This window comes from Rhineura floridana, chromosome 4, assembly GCF_030035675.1.
Source record: "Rhineura floridana isolate rRhiFlo1 chromosome 4, rRhiFlo1.hap2, whole genome shotgun sequence".
Classification (NCBI taxonomy): Eukaryota; Metazoa; Chordata; class Lepidosauria; order Squamata; family Rhineuridae; genus Rhineura; species Rhineura floridana.
This window is the reverse complement of record NC_084483.1, coordinates 86,024,057-86,046,608: the sequence shown is the minus strand read 5'-3', so window position 1 is coordinate 86,046,608 and position 22,552 is coordinate 86,024,057. Positions and strand designations below refer to the sequence as shown.

Below are 22,552 nucleotides of genomic sequence, written 5' to 3'. Positions count from 1 at the left end.
ACCCTTGCATGGTTAGGTGGAAGAAGGGAGGGGAATCCCTTTCTTGGCTTGCCTCACGCCATGGAAGGACTCCGGGGGGGGAGGGGGGAAAACTTGTTGTTGTTGTTGTTTAAACGGGGGGGGGAAGGAAAGGTCGGAAGTAAGAAGAATAAAAAGATAAAGACAAATACACGTAATGAATATACAGGCCTGAACATCGAGCAGGGAGAGCGATCAACTGTTGTGTGTGAAGGCAGCAGAGAACTGAGCTGGGAGATACAAAGAACAGTAAGTTCCTCCAAAAATCAGTAGTGCTCTTCTGTCTTCAACTGCTAGGTGGAGGTACCTACACACCTACCTGATATCATCTTTCCATGCACAGGAGAATTTGCCTTTTCACAGCTGGCATACAATGGGTCAACATCTTCATTGAACTATCCACTACGACCCGAAGTTCTTGTTCCTGGTCAGTCACCAGCAGTTCAGTCCTCATGAACGTATATGTGAAGTTAATACTTTTTTGGCAAGACATACACTACTTTATACTTGCTCACATTAAATTGCATTTCCAGTTTACCTCCCGTTCACTCATTTTGGAGAGGTCCTTTCGGAGCTCTTCACAATCCCTTTGTTGTAACAATTCTGAACAATTTAGTGTCATCAGCAAACTTGAGCACCTCAATGCTCACCCCTAACTCTAGATCATTTATGAAGAAATAAAAAAGCACAGGTCCCAATACTGATCCTTGGGGGACCCCATTTTCTATAGTCCTCCATTGGGAGAACTATCCATTTATTCCCATTCTCTGCTTCCTGCTACTTAAGCAATTGCTGATCCAGAAGAGGACCTCTCCTCTTATTCCATGACTGCTAAGCTTACTCAGGAGTCTTTGGTGAGATACCTTGTCAAACGTTTTTTGAAAGTCCAAGTACACTATGTTCAATAGATCACCTCTATTTATATACTTGTTGACACGCTCAAAGAACTACAATAGATTAGTGAGCCAGGACTTACCCTTGCAGAAGCAATGCTTCAGCAAGGCTCACTCTTCTATATGTTTATTTTATCTTTTAATAATATTTTTTACCAGTTTTGCTGGGAGAGACATTAAGCTAACCAGTCTGTAATTTCTCCCCTGGATCCCCTTTTAAAGATTGTATTTCATTGGTCTCTTTCCACTGAAAGGCCGCTTTGGAGTCAGGGAAAAATGTGGCTTTTGACTGTCACACTGGGCAGTCAATCAGTGCTGCATATTGCCTTGTCAGGTGCAAACAGGAATAATGGTTTTCACTTGTGTTTGGTGCTTAAGAGAAGGTTGCACTTTGGACCAAAACAGCTTGAGTACAGTTTTACAGCAGGCTGAATGCTCTGATTATGTACATTCAGTGGTGGCTGGTGTCCACTGGGACTCGAAGGGCACGATGCAGGAGGCCAGCAGTAGGTGGTGTCCGAAACAATGACAGGCAGAGCCAACTAATTCTAGTTCTGTTCCCATCTTCCTTTCTACTGAGTTCTACAAATGCTTTACAGGGATTATGGAGAAGGAAGCTAACAGCCAGTGCCACTCCCTGGACTGGTTATAAGGAAAAAAGCAGAAAGGTGGGGGCTGGCTGAGAGTAAATTGATTGGGGCAGTGCCCCATATGCCCTAATAGATCAGCTTCTACTGTGTACATTTGGGTACACTCTAAGTCAGCCTTTCCCAACTAGTGGGCCACAATTCCCATCTTTCCAGACCATTGGCAATGCTGGCTGAGGCTGATGGGAGTTGTGGTCCAGCAACACCTGGTGGCCCACTAGCTGGGAAAGGCTACTCTAAGTCCTGAGTGCTGCTTGGTTATTCCAATTCAGTCAAGCGGTGAAGAAAGTTATCTGCCTATATGACCTTTATTTAACATATTTTTTTGGTAAACTGCTTCAAGGTCCTTACATTCAAGTGGTATATAAATTTTGTTAAATTAAAAAGAAATCACTATGTTTATATTATTTTTGTGTGCTTCTTCTCTAAAATAATTTTATTTAAGAAGAGTTCTGTCTGAACAGTTGCCATTCTTGCACTCAAATTTCTCAAAATAGATCACCTGGCTACTTGCAGTTGGGCTTCATGCTTAGATTAGCAAGGTAAACTGAGTATTCTGGCTGGATTCTACTGGGGACTCTCAGGCCTTAAAGCAGTTCTTCCCTATGGTTTGTTGTGGTGGCAGTTATCAAGGAATAATCTTTGCTAGCATATTATAATGCAGAATGGTCTTTGACTGAGTATTCTCTAGCCCAAGCTGCTCTAGGGAATTCTTTTGGCCCAAGCGTGGAATAAATATATCTAAAGTGTAAACAACAAACAACAAACAACAAACAGGGCGAGATTTAAATATATGTATAACTCACCTTCCAAATCTTTCATGCCTCAAGACCCATAATATTTGGGAGAGGCACACTTAATATGTTAAGAACAAGGTTTATTATCAGCCACTCATCATCTCAGTTGTGGGAGTGCCAGGTAATTTGTTTTTGTTTTTTGAAATTCAAAATAATTGTTTTTTAAAGTTTGTAGACTGCAACTCTTACCATGCTCTCAAGACACTGCAGACAGGTGGCCAGATGTACTTTATTGTTGTTGTTGTTATGTGCCTTCAAGTCGATTATGACTTATCGCGACCCTATGAAACAGTGACCTCCAAGAGCATCTGTTGTGAACCACCCTGTTCAGATCTTGTAAGTTCAGGTCTGTGGCTTCCTTTACGGAATCAATCCATCTCTTGTTTGGTTTTCCTCTTTTTCTACTCCCTTCTGTTTTTCCCAGCATTATTGTCTTTTCTAGTCAATCATGTCTTCTCATGATGTGTCCAAAGTATGATCATTTTAGCTTCTAGTGACAGTTCTGGTTTAATGTGTTCTAACACCCAATTATTTGTCTTTTTCGCAGTCCATGGTATCCACAAAGCTCTCCTCCAGCACCACATTTCAAATGAGTTGATTTTTCTCTTACCCGATTTTTTCACTGTCCAACTTTCACATCCATACACAGAGATCAGGAATACCATGGTCTGAATGATCCTTTGGTGTTCAGTGATACATCTTTGCATGTGAAGACCTTTTCTAGTTCTCTCATAGCTGCCCTCCCCAGTCCTAGCCTTCTTCTGATTTCTTGACTATTGCCTCCATTTTGGTTAATTACTGTGCCGAGGTATTGATAATCCTTGACAAGTTCAATGTCCTCGTTGTCAACTTTAAAGTTACATAAATCTTCTGTTGTCATTACTTTATTATTTATTTATTGCATTTATTTATTGCATTTATATACCGCCGCATAGCTGAAGCTCTCTGGGCGGTTTACAATAACTAAAAACATTAAAAATAAATATACAAATTTAAAAACACATATTTTAAAAACAATTTAAAACACAATTTAAAACACATGCTAAAATGCCTGGGAGAAGAGGAAAGTCTTGACCTGGTGCCAAAAAGATAACAGTGTTGGCGCCAGGCGCACCTTGTCAGTCAAATCATTCCATAATTTGGGGGCCACCACTAAGAAGGCCCTCTCCCTTGTTGCCATCCTCTTTTTGACGTTCAGCTGTAGTCCTGCTTTTGTGCTTTCCTCTTGAACTTTCATCATTTGTTTCACATCATTACTAGTTTCTGCTAATAGTATGGTATCGTCTGCATATCTTAAATTATTGATATTTCTTCCTCCAATTTTCACACCTCCTTCATCTTGGTCCAATTCCTCCTTCCTTATGATATGTTCTGCATATAGATTAAACAAATAAGGTGATAAAATACACCGCTCACACACTTTTCTATTGGGAACCAATCAGTTTCTCTATATTCTGTCCTTACAGTAGCCTATTGTCCAGAGTATAGGGTGCGTATAGGACAATCAGATGCTGTGGCACCCCCATTTCTTTTAAAGCATTCCATAGTTTTTATGATCTACACAGTCAAAGGCTTTGCTGTAATCTATAAAGCACAGGGTGATTTTCTTTTGAAATTCCTTGCTCCGTTCCATTATGCAACATATGTTTGCAATATGATCTCTGGTGCCTCTTCCCTTTCTAAATCCAGCTTGAATGTCTGGCATTTCTCGCTCCATATATGGTAAGAGTCTTTGTTGTAGAATCTTGAGCATTACTTTACTTGCATGAGATATTGAGGCAATAGTTGGAGAATTACTGCATTCTCTGGGATCCCCTTTCTTTGGAATTGGAATATATATTGAACGCTTCCAGTCTGTGGGCCATTGTTTAGTTTTCCGTATTTCTTCACAGGTTTTGTCAAAATTTTGACAGATTCAGTCTCAGTAGCTTGTAGCAACTCTATTGGTATGCCATCTGTTCCTGGTGATTTGTTTCTTCCAAGTATTTTAAGAGCAGTTTTAACTCACAACCTAAACTTTCTGGTTCTTCATCATATGGTTCCTCCGTGAATGAATCTGTCATCATGGCATCTCTTTTATAGAGTTCTTCAGTGTATTGCTTCCATCTTCCTTTTATTTCATCTTGGTCAGTCAGTGTGTTCCCCTGTGGATTATTCAACATCCCTACTCTTGTTTTAAATTTCCCTTTCATTTCTCTGATCTTTTGGAATAGGGTTCTTGTTCTTCCCTTTTTGTTGTCCTCTTCTATTTCTATACAGTAACTATTATAATAGTTCTCTTTGTCCCTGCCTACTAGTCACTGTATTGTTGCATTTAGTGTTCTGACCATGTTTCTATCTCCTTTTGCTTTTACTTTCCTTCTCTCTTTAACCATCTGAAGAGTTTCTTCAGTCATCCATTGAGGTCTTTCTTTTTAACTAGAGGTATTGTCTTCCCTGATAATGTCTCTGACTTCAGTCCATAGTTCTTCTGGTTCTCTGTCAACTAAGTTTAAAGCCTCAAATCTGTTCCTTATTTGATCTTTATATGCTTCTGGGATGTTATTTAAATTGTATTTTGGCATTATGATTGCTTTGCTGGTCTTCTTTAGCTTTACTCTGCTTTTCAATACAACCCGTTCATGATCTGTATCGCAGTCTGCTCCTGGTCTTGTTTTCGCAGAAAGTATGGAACGTCTCCATCTTCTGCTACCAATTATATAATCTATTTGATTCCTATATTGACCATTTCGTGATGTCCATGTGTACAGTCGTCTTTTCGGTTGCTCAAAAAATGTGTTTGCAAGAAACAAATTATTGGCTTCATAGAATTCAATAAGTCTTCCTCTTGCTTCATTTCTGTCTCCTATGCCCCATTTTCCCACAATTCCTAGTTCTTCTCTGTTCTCTACTTTTGCATTCCAGTCCCCCATGATTATCATCATATCTTGTTTTGGTGTGGGATCAATTTCCTCCTGTACTTCTGCGTAAAATCTCTCCAATTCTTCTTTTGCGTTTGACGTTGGAGCGTAGGCTTGGATGATGGTTATGTTAATAGGTTTCCCGTTTAATCTCACTGATATCACTCGCTTGGACCTTGCATTGTAGCTCCTAATTGCTTTTGCTACATCACTTCTCACTATTAAAGCAACCCTGTTTCTTCTTGATTTCTCATTTCCTTCATAAAATATTTTGTAGTTGTCTGATTAAAAATGTCCCATTCCCGTCCATTTTAATTCACTCACGCCAAGTATTGTCATGTTGATACGTTCCATTTCTTGCTTGACAATTGCTAACTTTCCCTGGTTCATGCTTCTCACATTCCATATTCCTATTATGTGCGTCGTACAACTCCGGACTCTCCTTTTGCATCTGTGCGCATCAGCCTCTGGGCTTCCTTTCAGCTTTGACCCAGCTGCATCATTAGTCACCGTGCTACTCGTACTTGTCCTTTGTTCTTCCCCAGTAGCTCGGTGAGTGCCTTCTGACCTGGGGGTCTCATCTTCCAGCACTATCTCGGGTTGCATTTTGGATACTCTGTTCATAGGGTTTTATGAAATGGAAATGGACTGCCTTCAAGTCGATTCCAACTTATGGCAATGTATACCCTGTGTCAGCAAAATATATAAAGTATAGCTTAAAGCCAATGTAGCTGGTATATTTGCTGTTAGCTTGGAGGTTTGTATCCCCTTCAAGGCCCCAGCATTCTTAAGCATTTTAGATTGCAAATAGCCTTGGCAGGTGGATGAGTCAAGGTACGGTCAATGACGAGATAGTACAGGTGTGTTATCAGTTGTTTGCTAGCAAAGTTGGAGATAAAGATAAGGCAGGCACATAGTTTGCCAAGGGAGGATGCCAGGATGTTTCAGTTATCTGTCTCAAGATAATATAGCTTTCTAGCAATTAGTGTGCTTTTGAAGTTGTCTTGTTAAATCAACAGATCAAGCAAATAATATGTAGAAGTTGCCATGATTTAATGTTTTGATGCTATGAAGTAATTAATCATTTATGTAACCATATCAGTTTGTATGCCAATTTATATGCTATAAAAGTGTCTCTTGTGCCCAGTATGAGTGTTCAGTCTGACACCAGCTTCTGCAGGGCTGTGTTACTGTTCCACTTTTATTGGGGATACTTGGCTGTATGCTTTGTAAGTAAACTCAATAAATTTTAACTCTTTGTAAGCAAACCTCATGTCTGCATCTCATCTCTGGTAATCCAAACAAACCTGAAGTGTATACAGGCGACCCTATGAATAGTGTTTTCATGCTAAGCAGTATTCAGAGGGGGTTTACCATTGCCTTCCTCTGAGGCTGAGAGGCAGTGACTGGCCCAAGGTCACCCAGTGAGCTTCATGGCTGTGTGGGGATTCGAACCCTGGTCTCCCAGGTCGTAGTCCAACACCTTAACCACTACACTACATTGGCTTTTATAAGAAACCAAAATTCCACATAGCTGGGCTCCGGAGCACTGTGAACCAGTGTTCTCCACACACACATCAAGTGCATCCTTGACCCTCCTCCCTGAAAAGCCCCATCCCAGATTGGGAAGCTCTTCAGAGTAGATGTGCAAGAAACAGATGCAATTAACACACAATATTTTAGAGCTCAACCAAGGTTTTTAAAAGATAATTTACAGCCTAAATGGAAGCTGGTAAATAATTAGAAATTTGATGGTTGGTTGAACACTACCATTCTACTCACTGAGTGAAGGCAGAATTTGGCCAATATTACATCATCATACTTACAAGTAACTACAGTATTCTGCCCTTAAGTTTTAACTCTGAATTTGTGCTACTGAATTTAAAGTTTAGTCTGACCCAAATATCTTGCAGGCTGTCAACATGTTATCTTGACCTAGTTTCAGTTTCATCATAAAAATTCAATTATACCATGTAGCCAGTTGTTAAAATTGTTTTTTCTATAAAGTTCTCACTTTGTCAAGACTGACTGGTGCTGATAATTACTAACACACAACAAGACATATATTTATGCAGTGGTTCTTTGTTAGCAAGTGAGGGAGAAAATCTTGCAAAAAGAATTCAACTTACCTGAAAAAGCATTACTGTAGTATCTTGAAAGAGTTTGCATAATATCTTTAGAATGCTGGGTCCATGGTGCTATCTTTCTGTAGGTTTTTACTCGATGCACAAGTTGAGATCCACCATATTGGAGTGATAATGTATCCCCATGATCTTCATACAATTCTTCAAATAATCTAATGCAGGGAAAACAACACAGTTTCAAATTCTAACAAGGGGAATATTTATACACAGCATGTGAGTGATTGTTTCCTGGACATACATGAATAGATCAGGACATGGAGCCGACTGAAACTTTCCGGGAGAAATATATAGTAGCCCCAAGACTGTACCATTTCAGGCAAACTAACATCTTGCTATCCTCCTCCACATTAAAAAAATATATCCATAAACAGGGAAAGCTAGAAAGTCAGGGGGTAATGCCTTACACCAAGCCTCTCCATGTTTCTTCATATAAGAGCTTTTTGAAGTAGGAAAGAATTCAAACCAGAAATTTCTAAATTACTTTCTGAAGTGATACAACCATGGGAGAACCATAAGCATATGCTTTTTTAGTGTTTTGACCAGCAGCTCAACGCTAGTCTCAGCAGCAATATCTAGGTGATATTTATCAACTACAACAAATAATGGAATGTAAGGCCAATCTAAGTTTATAATTATGAACATCAGCCAGAGGAACTGGATCTTCTGCCTTTTGGTAAATAAGAACTTTTTTTCCTCTGCTACACAACACGGAATAAAGCCAGTAGTTATATATGCAAATAGAGTTGATGGGTTGTTTTAATTGTTGCTCATTTATAACGAGCAATTTTTTTTTGTACATAGGACACACGTAACATAACTGGCTGTAGTTTTTGAAGTATGAGGTTAGATTCATAGGTTAAGAAACAGGATGCTAATTTGAGTGCCCAGTGCATCTTTTAAGTTAAGGTTGTAAAGCCTTTGGTACTCCAGACGTTGCTGGACAACGCCCATCATTCCTGGCCATTGGCTATACTGACTATAGCTGATGGGAGTTGGGGGCCAACAATATCTGGAGGGCCACAAATTCCCCATCCTTGCTTTACTAAAAATCAACCAAAATTAATAAACACAGAGAGATAACAATGTAAAACATATCATCCACCAAGCCAAGCAGTAGAACAAATAACAGCTTGAGCACACTGTAAAGGTATAAAGCATCTAATCAGCTAATAAGTGTACTAAAACCTTACTGGAACAATTTGTTTTAAAAGACAAGGAGAGAATGAGCCAGGAGAACCTCACTCCACAACCTAGGCACAGAATGAGCTATACAGAGCTAGAAAGGTATCAAAAAGAAGATGGCTAAATTTCTATTAAGAGTTGTAGGAAAGTACTACTACTACTACTACCACCACCAATAATAATAATAACAATCTTCTAAAATGTCTTACCTAACAGCATCTGTGTCAAACAACAGATTGGGTTTGTCAATCAAACCTAAGGAATAAAGCTGATAGGCCAAAGCACATTTCCCAACCATAAACTGGGCTGTGTTAGTGCGATCCAAACAGTCAACACAATTGGTTCGAAGAATTCCTGTCTAAGAAAGACATTTTTAATAAGTGCAAGGACCTACAATTAGTTCCAAATCCACTAGTAAATGTCAAATTCTTCTTCAGGGTATAACCATATTTTTGCTGTCACATTCTCTGTATTATTGAATGTTAATTAAAGTGCACATGTGATTCATTGGTGCAAATTCTCCCTTTCACAAACCTATGGAATCCATTTATGCACCCTGAAAACTTATTCAAAATGTACAAAACTGTTTTTGCATATAGTTGAGGTTTTTGGATTAGTCTCATGTTAACTGATAATGGATTGCATCCAATGCAATTGCTCCATAAACAGAGTTTCCATTTACAAGAGGATTGCACTCACTGAAACAATTATTCCACCAGTGCAACTCTTTCTGTTTACCAAACATTTGTATTGGATACAACTGAATACGATTTTTCAAACAGGTTCCCCAGTTCCAAACTTCATGGCAGGTTTCTCATTTGGGGTTTTATGACATTTTGAACAAAGGCATTTTTAACTATATTCACCATACAAGATATGTGAAACCTTATTTGAGTCATCTTGCTTCAAGAAGCATAACATAGTGAACTCTTTTTCTCGCAAAGTACTATTTTATTTTTAAAGCACTGGATGTCATTTTAAAGAACCTATTTTTCAATCCTGCAACTAAAAATATTTGAAAACATTTCATATATTTATAAAGACATCAAGTATTTGCTTGCACATCTATATCACAAGATTGAAAGTTGCACAGCAATCTTGCAAGGTACAGAATAATTTGGGCCTCCTTACTATGAAAATCTAGAAGCATAAACATTAACAGAAAATATTCTTGGAACTGAAATGATGAACACTATGCTGTGTATTACATTTCTTCTGCTTAGTGAAAAAAGGACTTTTAAAACCCCTTTAGTATGCTAAGCACACTGGCAAAAGTATATTTTTCTTTCCAAGTCCTTACATAGATTCCAACACTTGGCTTGGAATTCATCAAAAGCCTCACAATATACTACAAGGCTTCATACTGCCAATCTAGGGATGTTTAGGGGCAACTGTACTCCAATATCTACCAGGGTCTCTGGGCATTATTATGGCAATTGCTATTAATAAAGGAATGGTTTAGAGATATTACATTCATGCAATACTAAAGAAGAATGATTTGAGGCTTTTAAGTATATATTACTCCTTGAACACAATCGTTTTAAAATCAGTTTCATTTCAATACCTGTAAACGGCCAGTGGGAACCACAATTCCTCCCAGCTCATTCCACCTGTAAGACAAGACACTGTATCTTACAAAGCATTTATACTGCAATAATTGTGTGAAATCTGCCTTCAATCAATAAAGCTACATCTGGTGTACGTGCGTGCATCCTGTAGAAATTTACAGCTCAGGTGCTGAATCCTAGGGGAAATAATTCTAGTAACTTGACTAGTAACTAGGGGAGATAATTCTAGCAGGAAAGCCTCAAATGGCTACTGTAAATCTCAACCAGAAACTTGTTATGGAAATATGCAAAGATACTCAGCATCTGAGCTGCATGTGTGCCAGTGTGTGTATTTACGCAAGTAGAAGGCTTCTACCCTGCATTTAGATCACTGAGTCTTTGTAAAATAAGAAAAGCTACTTTATTTATAGAAATACATAGCAGATAGGAAAAGTATACCCAGTTCTAACTAACTAAGTTGGAGGTGCAATGTCCAGACTTGGGAATTGCCCTTACGGCTCAGGAGAGAGAGCAAAGATAAAGATGTCTCCTCTCTCCTCGGACAGTCGAAGAAAAAAAACAAAGGAAGGAGGGGCAGGTCAGCTTCCCTGAGCATATCAGTTTACAACGGAAGGAAGTTACGTAGAGAAGAGCACAGGTAAAGATAGGCAAGCCTAGCCAGCTGGAGGACCCTAACTTTATCTCCATTCTGGAATACAAACAAAAGAACCCAAACAGGAGTCGCTCTTGCCCTACCTCCAACAAAACTTAACTAACCTGCATTTTGGAAAGGGGGTAAAAACTAACACATAGTTCTGCAACCACTGACAAAAGTGACAGTGCAGACTTAACTAAGAGAAAAATCAGTTTATAAACAAAAAATGTAGGCTTAGCTTTCAGTTCAAGTTCAGGTCAGTTTACATTTAAAGTGCAGCTTATAAATTAAAGTGTACATGTAGGCCTCAATTCTTTAACAGATATGCTTATACAGAAAATGTTGTCCTACAACCAGGGCACTTGGTATCATGGCACGGCAGGGAAGCCAAAAGTGATATCATAGTGCTGGCTGGTCCAATTTATGTAGGAACCTTTCTTTGGAAAAGGAGTGCACCACAACAGCATTTTTTCTGGGAACTGTTATCAAGACTTCACCCAAAAGAAGTACTTTCCACATAGTTACTGGGAAATGGCATTAGCATATAGATTATACTGTACGTTTTGCACTGGAATAGAACTGTCAAGCCTCAAGACAAACTGTTCCCCAAGAACAATTCATATTATAAAATAAATGAATCGCCTGTAAAGATTAGATAATATTCTTTAATATTAATGGCTTATATACCATTGAATAATACATAAATATATTTTAACAAGTAAGGTCACGCAATTGCATGCAAGACCAAGAACTGGGCAATTATTCTCAAATTAATTTATAAATTGTAAGGAATAATCAAGTAGGACAAATGCAGTCTTTTTTGATATACACATTGAAGATTTGTATTTTGTAACTTATGCTGCCCTAAGGTATCTGCTGTATGCATGAAGAAAAAATCTTAGTGACTACTACTCAGTTACAATTGAAACAAATAAAACAGAAGTCAAAAGAACTTCTGCAGAAACTGGTGTTATATTTGGAAGAGGTAGCCTATCTGCCAACTTTCAAATCACTCAGAGATGTCAATGTGAGGCAGATCTTGTTACATGGTAAAATACTGGATTCTACTGATGGTCCTGCAATCTGGAAAATTTCACTGCCATGTGAATATGTCTTTATTCAAAAGGAGGAGGAAATTCTATTTCAACAGGCAACCACTGTTTTTCTCTAATGCAGCAAGAGAATCACCTTGAGAGACCTGGACCCTGGATGCAAGATTTAATTCAGATTTCTCTTTTCCTCCCACCTTATGTTTCCTTAATAAATAATAATAATAAAGTCTTTTGCTAGGTCTACCTAACAAATTATAACACTGCAATGTGAGTAACCAAACCAAGCAGTTTCAAACATTGACAGTGGCATAGATTTAAAAACTAAGGACTGGGAAATAACAAAGATTGCATCGGTGTTGAGAGTACTATTTTCCCTCTGTAATAATCAGAACTCTTTGACCATGAATCAAAACTAGTTAGTCACACTTAAGTACCATTTAGTGGAACAATTCAGTTGCAAATAACTTCTCATTAATTTCCATGGGACTTAAATGTGATGAACTCTCTTCAGAGTGGGACCTGGGTATGTTGATATACTTCACAAAATGGGCCTCAGTTGGCCAAACCCAGGTGACTTCAGAAACAATCTACAATGTACAAGAGTGCTACATTTTGACAAGCATAAGAAAATTATGCAATGAGACTTCAACCATCAATATTCAATGTTCAGCTGGCTTTGTGTTTTAAAAGGAGCAACATGACTTTCAGGGTTTTAAAATCACCCAGAGAAACTGAGTGCATGACCACCATCATCACCATCATAATAGTTTTATTTGTTGAGCAATATGCCATTACAAACATAGATCATTCAAAGTGGAGACACAAATTTAGCTCTTAAATTCCTAGCTGCCAGGGCAAATAAGGAAACACGCAATGAGATGCATGGCAGATTATTACATGATAAATTGCAGTTCGTATTCCCTAATTAGTTCAGAGTAGTTATTCATTAGGGAGCAAGGGCATGGTCTGAAAGCACATGATATAGCAACCATACTGAAGCAGATCAGGGTCTGGTCAATAAATGGCTTGAATACCACTTGGAATCTCTATGTAGGCTGCTTTGAGTTCCATAGAAGAAAGGTGGGTTATTACTATAATTAAACACAATAATCAGATTTGGACTTTTGCTTTACTCTGCTCAAAAATGAACATAAAATTAATGTTCTTGAAGCAGAAGAAAAGCTTAGCTGACTTCTTTGTTATTTCTTGGAGCTGTTTGTCATCGTATTCCAGGAAAGCAAGAATGCATAAAATTAAAAGTAGAGGAAGATTTGCTCATAACCCAAATCATACTCTATGACAAAGAGATTGATTACCCCTTGTTGTTATGAAAATAAATGGAGCATAGTTTTGTGTTTGATTCATATTGGTAATAAGTGAACATGGATTTTAAACTACTTTAAAAATATTTTAAAATAATGATATACAATACAGTATTCTCTCACATACATACTTTTCATCTGGGCGTAAGACATTGCAGTAGGAATCAGGACGATTTACAAAGAACCCAGTTTTCTTCACTACATTATCTGCAATCACATTCAGCCTATCAAGGACGTTACATAGCTTGCTAGATGGAAAGCAAAGCAAAAAGAAACCCATTGAATACACATATCTATTTTTCCTTGCTAAATAACACCTCCCAAAAATTAACTTCAGTTTACATCAGCCCCTTCTGCACTTTGCATGCATTATATCCCTAAGCATTATTTCAATGCAGTTAAAAAGAAGATAGAAACTTTTAAAGAAGTGGAAATCACACTATATCAGTAAAAGAAAAACCTATTAACTACTTCCATTTCTCTTTGGCAAACAATCCTATAGCAAAGGGATGGGGAACTGGTGGTCCTCCAAATGTTGTTGGATTCCAACTCCCATCAACCACAGCTAGCATGTTAGGAGTTGGCCCAATATCATCTGGAGGGCCACAGGTTTCCCATCTCTGTTACGGCATCTCCAGGATTCAAAAGCAGTCAGGCAATTCTGCTATTGTTGCTCATCTAGACACTTTGGGTAAGTAGTTCAAAAGAAAACAAAGAGGGTAGGGCCATGTGGACTCAAGTCTCATCAAAAAGCCTCTGAAATGCAGAGCTAGGTTTGATTTCCAAACAGTATCAATTAGTACAAGTGGATCACAGTCCGTTTAGATTCCCATGATACACTAAATGAAACACAGTGAAACGAAGCTTCACCTCCAGGTCTATAAAAGGTACACTCTGAGGAGAGTCCTGACAAAGTTTTTTCTGTCCCAACAACTACCGGTACTCATGTGCTTCTCTAAAAGCAAAACACATACCTCTTTGTGTATTTGGCCATGTCCCAAGGAATATATACAATAGCATGCTCAGGAGGTAAAAACTGATTGAGGTAGGTCACAGCAGCAACAAGCTCTTCACTCAATATCCTTTCATGTTTTCGTTTTTCACGTTCCTTGAAAATAGAAACATCAATTGATCATGGTAGTGCATAAACAAAGTAATGCTAACTCAGAGCAAGGAACAGAACAAAAATATTGGCCGACACTATAGCAGGGTAAGAATTGGTTCTGCTTCACAAAGTGTGAGCAGCTTTTTCTGGGGACCATTACAGAGGCAAAGTAATAAAGAGAAGCACCAGCTCAAGCTTCCTTAAATTAACAAAACAACCTGTTCATTTCACTAAACTGAAAAGACAGGATGCTGGGGTCTTGTGAATACATTTTTCTCATACATATCAACACAGACAAGTGTCACTATGGTTTATTATATAATTGCACTTGGCTACAAATACATTATTTCCTTCGTGCTCATTTTTTGCGAACGTTGTGATCCCCCCCCTTTTTGTTTGCATTTTCTGCAGTGATTCCAAGTGATAATGCTGCTACGAGAAATAGGAGTCTAAATAGTATCAGAAGCGTCAGCTACACTTTAGGACAATTCTGAGTGCCTATCACCATGAAGACATGCAAAGTTATTTGTGCTTCCCATGCACTTCTCAAGCACCCACATGGTGGAAACACTATTTTGTGACAAGAACACTGTATAACCATAGCATTCTTTATTTAAACCTCTTGTTACTCAGGGCTTTCCCCCCAGAACATCTGTAATAATCTAGGCTTCAGACCCTTCATTTTAAACCCAAACTCCGATTGTAACATTTGTTAATATATGGTATTTGCAAACATATAGCAACAGCAAATAGCTAACTGCTTTCAAATGAGGTTTATAGCAAATGAATTGTAAAAACAACATCCAGCAACAAATGCCGTGTCCCGTGCAGTCTTGTGCATGTCTACTCAGATGTGAGCCCCTTGTAAGTTATATACCAACCATGGCTGGCATATATGACTGCAGTCACAGGAGTTCTCTTCTCTCCCTCCTTTTCTCATCCTTCTTTTCTGCTTTCCCCTCCTTCCTCCCCCTTCTTCTGTTATGCCATCTGTCCTTTATATTGTCAATAATTTTCTGTTTTATTGCATAAACTCTTTGATTCCGAATACAAATACAATAGAATAAAAAAAGGTTAAGAAGGGAATAAAAATGGAGCAGGAAATTAAGGACAAAAGGAGATCATAATGGAAGACAGACATCAATGGCCACATGAAAAGATGATGCCTGTATCCAATTGGTGTGTCTCTTTGCTGATGGAAGCTACTTTGATCTTCTACCTTCTACCAGCGGCAGAGGGATACAGGAGATATTCGACAATTATCCCTCCCCCTGAACACCCTCCCAAATCTGTAACAGAGGGCTGGGGGAACTTTCAGAGCACCTAAGGGGTGCTATGGATCCCTGCTCTCCTTGATCCCTGCTTGGCTGATAGAAGACTCAGCTGGATCATGGAGCCTTCTGGCAGAAGAGAGACGTCAATTGCATTTAACCTGATATGTTAAGGCAATCATACTGACAGACAGAACATTCTGCAAAGAATGTTTTTTTAAAAGGGTACAAAAAAGAAGAGAGGTTTCTATTAACACATTTTGTCCCATAACAGATGTTCTAGGTGCACCAAACTCAAGGCTTACTCTGTGTTTTAGAATACGATGGTGTTCAAATGTCTACCCTGGCTGTTGTACTTACATAAATAACCAGGAAAAGCATATCTAATTAGATTTCCTTTCCACATCGCACTAAACAAGCAAATTCATTTTAAAAAAACCTTGTTGACCTTAAAATAATTTTCAAGTATAAATACTTGAATCAGAAAGACACTCTGGTTGATTAGGAACCAATTCAATGCTTCCTCACATGCATAGGATAATACTTCCCCTCCCCCCCCACATGTAAGTGGAAAAAAGAGCATTAATTTTAACATCCTACTATTGAGCACCCACAGGGAGACACATTTTCAGCCACACTACAGAAGCCCTGTGAATGAGAGCACGCAGTGATTCACATGGCAGAGTCATGTGAGCCTAGGTACACATTATAGTTCTAAACTCAATCTAACAATATAAGAGCCACAATGATTTTGTTGCCTGCTTTGTCTAACATTGTTTACAATAGCCTCGTGCTTGGCTTCTTAAAGGCCTTTTTGAAAGTGGAGAGGGAATGTGTTTGCGTTTTAGCTGATGGATTTATAAAACTGAAACTGCTGATGAAACGTGCAACAATGTTGAAGTGGGAAAACACTAAAGAACTAATAAGAAAACCTGATACAATAAGCTACATATTGTGAATCACATCTAGTCTTTGACTCATTAAGAGGATTAGTGGTAAAGAACAGCCTCTTGAAAACCACACTACACTAGTGCTTCAGTACATTTTAATATCAGAAGAACTGGAAGTTTGAGACACCATGTGATATTTTATAGTCAAATATAAATGTTACCTTTTTTAAAAAAAGAAAAGTCTTTATTTCTTGTTCAAGTCCAAATATAGGTAAGTTTAATTCACTGAATTGTCTCATGAACCTTTCTTCCTCTAAAACGTGCAGAGAAACATTTTAGCCATGGATTGAACACGACTGTGGGAGTGGAAGGCAGCTGTGCAACCACAATTTATCTTCCCTTCCTCTCCCTTATAGCCCTTTGTGCCTCCCACAGGCTTCTCCAGAGAATCAGGGGCTCTCCTTAACAGTGGGGACTGTCCTGTATGGAGCTGCAGCAGGAGGGGAAAAGGGCACAAAAGCAGGCGGAGAAAGCTTGCCCAGAGCAACTCCACGAAAGTAAGATTCCTGAACCCAATTCCCTCCCCCCTGACTCTAGCTCCATATGATACAGTCTCCACTTTTCCGGAGGGCCTCCCAACCCTCTGGGGAAGAGAAAGATGGGTTGCATGAGCTGCCTTCCACTTGCTCAACCATTTGATACAGCTGTAGATGGCAGCCCTTGGCAGCCCACTCAATATCCAGACACTGGGCTGGGAAACAGGAGACCAGACATGCATGCTGGGAATCATTGTTCTTCCCCCCCCCTCACACATTGACATGAGGTTCCAGAGCAAGGGTCTGGCTCTCTACTCTGGCTGTGCTTTCCCACTACCTTTACTTTCCCAAAATATCACACCTTTTCTTTCCCAATACCTCCTAGCATGATAATGATCTCAAGCCCAAAACTTCAATGGAATTGTAATGATTTTTGGGGGGGGGAGGGAAGCCCCCCCTTCCTGCCATGCATCCCTATGAGACCAAAATGAAATTTTAAAAAATGAAATGGACTGCCTTGAAGTCAATTCTGACTTATGGCAACCCTATGAATAGGGTTTTCATGGTAAGCGGTATTCAGAGGTGGTTTACCATTGCCTTCCTCTGAGGCTGACAGGCAGTGACTAGACCAAAGTCCTAAAAAAAAGAGGCAGATTTGGAATTCTTCCTACACACCCAACACATGCCAGATTCTTCCCACATCACATAGGGCATCACATGCCATCCTCTTCACAAGAATCATCTCAGCGCAGGACACCAAACCAGGTAGCTCCCAAGTAAAAGAATTCTATTGCCTGGTTTTCCTTCCTGCTGTGAATGTCAAAGCTTGCAAGTCCCAAGAGGTGGAATCACATGGGAAACTGAGGCTTAGGATCCCTGCCCAGGCGCTTGGTACTGGCATCAACATACATACACACATGATATCGCTACTCTTTTACAGCTGCAAGACCTCTGAGCACTGGATAGGTAAAGCTATTACTCTGTTTCTGTTTTCTGGAGTCCCATGTCAACTTGGTATAATCCCACTTCTGTTTCTCTACTCCAATTAGCAAAACACTCTTTTCCTCCTCTCTCTCTTACACCTGTTCTCTTCTGAGAATCTATTCTCTATTTTAAGGTTGTGAAATAGGGCTTTAGGAAAAGGAAAAGTGGATTTCTGCTCCATATACCATAACATTTCTTATGTGTAAGGGAATTTTCCTTCCCTGACCCACTTTAATAAATCTGGCGCTTTGGCATTCAACTTGAGACCTTAGTGTCAGTGTGAATTCCTGGATCCTGAACTCCCTTAGGCATATGATTAGGGTGGTGCACAGTAAACTCAAGTCAAAGATTTCCCCCTCTCACAAATGTTTTTAAGGATTACACATGAAGTACCTGGAAGAAGGTGAGAGAAACCCAGCAGAACCTACACCTTGCTGCTGTGGCATCCTGCAAAACTCCATCTGCAGGCTTCCTCATGTGTCAACTGTTACTCCCTGCACGGCCTTGGGGGCCAGCTGAAGCCAGTTGGGGCTAATAAGAGAGAAGATAACTTCCAGAGGGTGGGGAAGAGAGCTCCCCTTCATAAGAGCCACCTCTAGCCAAGGCTTCCCCCCCCCGTGTCAGGTTTCTTTTAACATGTGCCGGGGTAGGAGTAGTCGGGGGCCTGCCATTGAGGTAATATTGGGTAGGGGACATAATAGCGGTGGGAGGCAGACTGGCTGTTACAGGGAAAGGGATATAAGACATCTTTGTGCTTGCATCCCTTCTGGTCCCCCTTCCAATCCTCGGGACACTGGTAGCTATGCTGGAAACTCCTTTGATCTTACTGTCCTGCTGATGAATGCAAGGTCAGTGACTAATAAAACCACTTTAATTCAGGACTTAATCCTGGATGAATGCGCTGACCTTGCTTGTATTACCAAAACCTGGCTAAATGACCAAGGCGGAGTAGGTCTCTTCCAGCTTTGTCCACCAGGTTTTGTGGCACTCCAGCAGCCTAGATCCAGGAGACGGGGAGATGGGGTTGCAATTGTCTGCAGGGAATCTATCTCCCCTGTCAGGTACCCTGTCCCTAACACCTCCAGCTTTGAGTGTGTGTGCCTGGCATTACGTCAGGGAGACAGAGTGGGGATTCTGTTGATGTACCGTCCACCCTGCTGCCCAACAGTCTCCCTCTCTGAGCTGGTCTTGGCATTGGTGTTGCAGTTCACCAGGTTGATGGTCCTGGGTGACTTCAACATACATGTGGAGGTTAGACTCACAGGTCCAGTTCAGGACTTCATGGCTGCTATGACAACCATGGGGCTGTCTCTAATATCATCTGGACCAACGCATGTGGCAGGACACACACCTGATCTTGTGTTTTGTTTGGGACAGGAGGGTGATCTGAGGGGGGAGGGGTTCTTAGTGACTCCACTGTCATGGACAGATCACCACCTGACAATGTTTAGACTTTATGCCCCTGGTAACCTTTGCAGGGGTGAAGGGCCGATTAAGACGGTCCGCCCCCGGAGACTCATGGATCCAGATGGTTTCCTGAATGCTCTGGGGGATATTCCCAGCATGGCTGGTGATACTGCCGAAGCCCTGGTCAATCTCTGGAATACGGAAGTGACCCGGGCAGTGGGCATTATTGCTCCAAAGCGCCCTCTCCCACTAGGGAAGGCCCGTAATACACCTTGTTTTACTCAAACCTCGGGCCTGATGAAACGCAGGGACGACAGCTAGAGCGACAATGGAGAAAAACTCAGTCCGCTTCCAATCAAACACAGGCTAGAGCTCATTTTCGAGCCTATCACGTGGCAGTCATGGCAGCGAAGAAAGTGCACTTCTCTGCCACCATTGCGTCTGCTCAGTGTCGTCCGGCGATGCTTTTCTGGATGATCCAGGGTCTTTTGGGCTCTGGTGCTACATTAGACTCTGAGCCCTCAGTCGCTCACTGTGACATGTTTGCAAGGAAGTTTGCAGATAAAATTGCTCGCATTCGGACTGACTTGGACTCCTCATTAACTACAGTTCTGCCAGATGTCCCCGAAGCTTCCTCTGGTCATTTTCCTATGGATAGTTTTCAGCTTGTAAAGCCTGAGGATGTGGACAGGATTTTGGGAGAATCAAGGGCCACTATAACATCCTGGTTAATCATATCTACCAGAGGGGGAGTGGCTGACTGGTTGGCATATTTAATTAACACCTCCTTAAGGGAAGGTTCTATGCCAACATTGTTAAAGGAGGCTGTGATAAGGCCTTTGTTAAAATAGCCTTCGTTAGACCCTGCGGATCTTAACTTCTGCCCATTCTCTAATCTCCCCTTTCTGGGCAAGGTGATTGAGAGGGTAATGACTGCTCAGCTTCGAGTTTTCCTGGATGAATCAGAGTAGACCAGTGTTTCTCAACTGGTGTGCCTCCAGATGTTGTTGGACCACAATTCCCATCTTTCCTGACCATTGCCAATGCTGGCTGAGGCTGATGGGAGTTGTGGTACAACAACATCTGGAGGCACACTGGTTGAGAAACACTGATCTACACCCTTTTCAATCAGGCTTCAGGCCTGGTCATTGGACAGAGACTGCCTTGGTCGCCCTGCCTGATGACCTATGCCGGGCATCAGACAGTGGGAGTGCATCCCTGTTGGTGTTGCTGGACTTCTCGGCAGCCTTCAATACGATCGGCCATGGTATCCTTCTGGACCGTTTAGCTGGGATGGGATTGGGAGGTACTGTTTTACGGTGGCTCCGGTCCTACCTGACAGACAGGACCCAGAAAGTGGTGCTGGGAGACTACTGCTCAACTCCCTGGCCGTTAGCCTATGGGGTACTGCAAGGTTCCATTCTGTCTCCTATGCGCTTTAACATTTATATGAAACCGCTGGGAGAGGTCATCAGGAGATTTGGAGTGCAATGTCATCAATATGCTGATGACACTCAACTCTATCTCTCCCTACCACCTGATTGCAGGGAGGGAGTGCTCATCTTAAACAGGTGCCTGGAGGCAGGGAAGGGCTGGATGTCGGCTAACAAACTGAAACTTAATCCAGATAAGATGGAAGTACTGCTGGTCAAGGGGAAAACTGCACCAGGGATGGGGTTGCAACCTATTCTGGATGGGGTTGCCCTCCCCTTGAAGGAGCAGATCTGCAGTTTGGGAGTCCTCCTGGATCCTGCCCTGCTGCTTGACTATCGGGTGGCTGCGGTAGCCAGGAGTGCTTTTGGCCAACTCAAACTGGTCTACCAGCTGCATCTGTTCCTGGAGGCAGTTGACTTGGCCACAGTGACACATGCATTGGTGACATCGAGGCTTGATTACTGTAACGCACTCTATGTGGGGCTGCCTTTGAAAACAGTTCAGAAATTGCAGTTGGTTCAAAATGCAGCAGCCGGAATGCTAACTGGAGCACGGCACAGGGAGCATATCACCCCTGTGCTTTATCAACTCCATTGGCTCCCAAATTGTTTCCGGGCCCAATTCAAAGTGCTGGTTCTGACCTTTAAAGCCCTAAATGGCCTTGGACCAATGTACCTGAGGGACAGCTTGTGCCCATATGTACCTGCCCGGGATTTAAGATCATCTGCCTCTGGTCTCCTCTGCGTGCCTGGAATAAAAGATGTTAGACTGACAGGCACACAGGAGAGAGCCTTTTCAGCGGTGGCCTCCAAGCTTTGGAATACCCTATCCCAAGAAGTCCGTTCTGCTCCCTCCCTGATGGTTTTCCAGAGACTTCTGCAAACGATCATGTTCCGGACAGCCTTTGGGAGGGATTGAAGGTAAGAGCCTGACACTGATTTTATGCCTTCTACATTATACCTTTGCAGTCCCTTTAGCATCACCCCCTATATGTGTGTGTGTGTGTGTGTGTGTGTATATATATATATATATTGTATTTTATGTATTTTAATTGTATTTTATGTATTTTAATTGTATTTTATGTATTTTAATTTATTTTAATGTTTTTGTGATTTTACTGTTTACAATTTTATTTTCTACATGTTTGATTTTATTTTTGTAAGCCGCCCTGAGTGCCCTATTATAGAGTAGAAGAGTGGGATAGAAATATTTTAAATAAATAAATAAATATGCATGCGCGCACGCACACAAGTTACCAGAAGCAAGTGAAACACAACCACATACCATTAAAGTTATAATAAAAAAACTTTATTGAACAAAAGTACCCTTCTGTTCATTATTTTTAATGCTTTTAATGGCAATTTGCAATACAACTCTTGGTCTTTAAAAAAATCCCTGTTTATTGAACCACTGACAGGCATAGAGGGCAACAGAGCAGAGCTTCCTTAGTTATTCTTCCTAGTAGAGGATGTACCACTTTTGCCCTTCGCATCCTGTCAAATGATCTGGGAAGAGGACTGTAGCTTTGTTTCTGGCACCTCTAGAAAACACTTCATTAGCCTTTTAGTTTAGATGGGACAGCAAGGCTTTCTCCTTGTTCTCAACTACCTGGAGGGCCTTGCTTAACAGGGATTGCAAGAAATCTGTCTGGAAAAAAAATCTTACCGTGACTATGCTTTAACTTCTGAAATTTCTCCTCAATTTTTTTTAAATCTTTTTAATTGCTTTCTATAGACTCAAGCTGGAGACGGGATGTGGAAAGGAGCCA

General features: G+C 40.7%; 1 protein-coding gene across 4 annotated transcripts in view; it reads right to left on the bottom strand.

The window, feature by feature from the left end:
- FIG4 (FIG4 phosphoinositide 5-phosphatase) overlaps positions 1 to 22,552 on the bottom strand; it is a 159,685-nt gene that overhangs the window by 57,558 nt on the left and 79,575 nt on the right. For all 4 annotated transcript variants that reach the window (XM_061623590.1, XM_061623592.1, XM_061623591.1 and 1 more), the window contains 5 exons: positions 14,132 to 14,265; positions 13,289 to 13,405; positions 10,146 to 10,191; positions 8,791 to 8,939; positions 7,385 to 7,551 (listed from right to left, as the gene is read on the bottom strand). In XM_061623590.1, the coding sequence (XP_061479574.1) occupies positions 7,385 to 7,551; positions 8,791 to 8,939; positions 10,146 to 10,191; positions 13,289 to 13,405; positions 14,132 to 14,265 (613 nt within the window). The remainder of the gene's footprint in view (positions 1 to 7,384; positions 7,552 to 8,790; positions 8,940 to 10,145; positions 10,192 to 13,288; positions 13,406 to 14,131; positions 14,266 to 22,552) is intronic.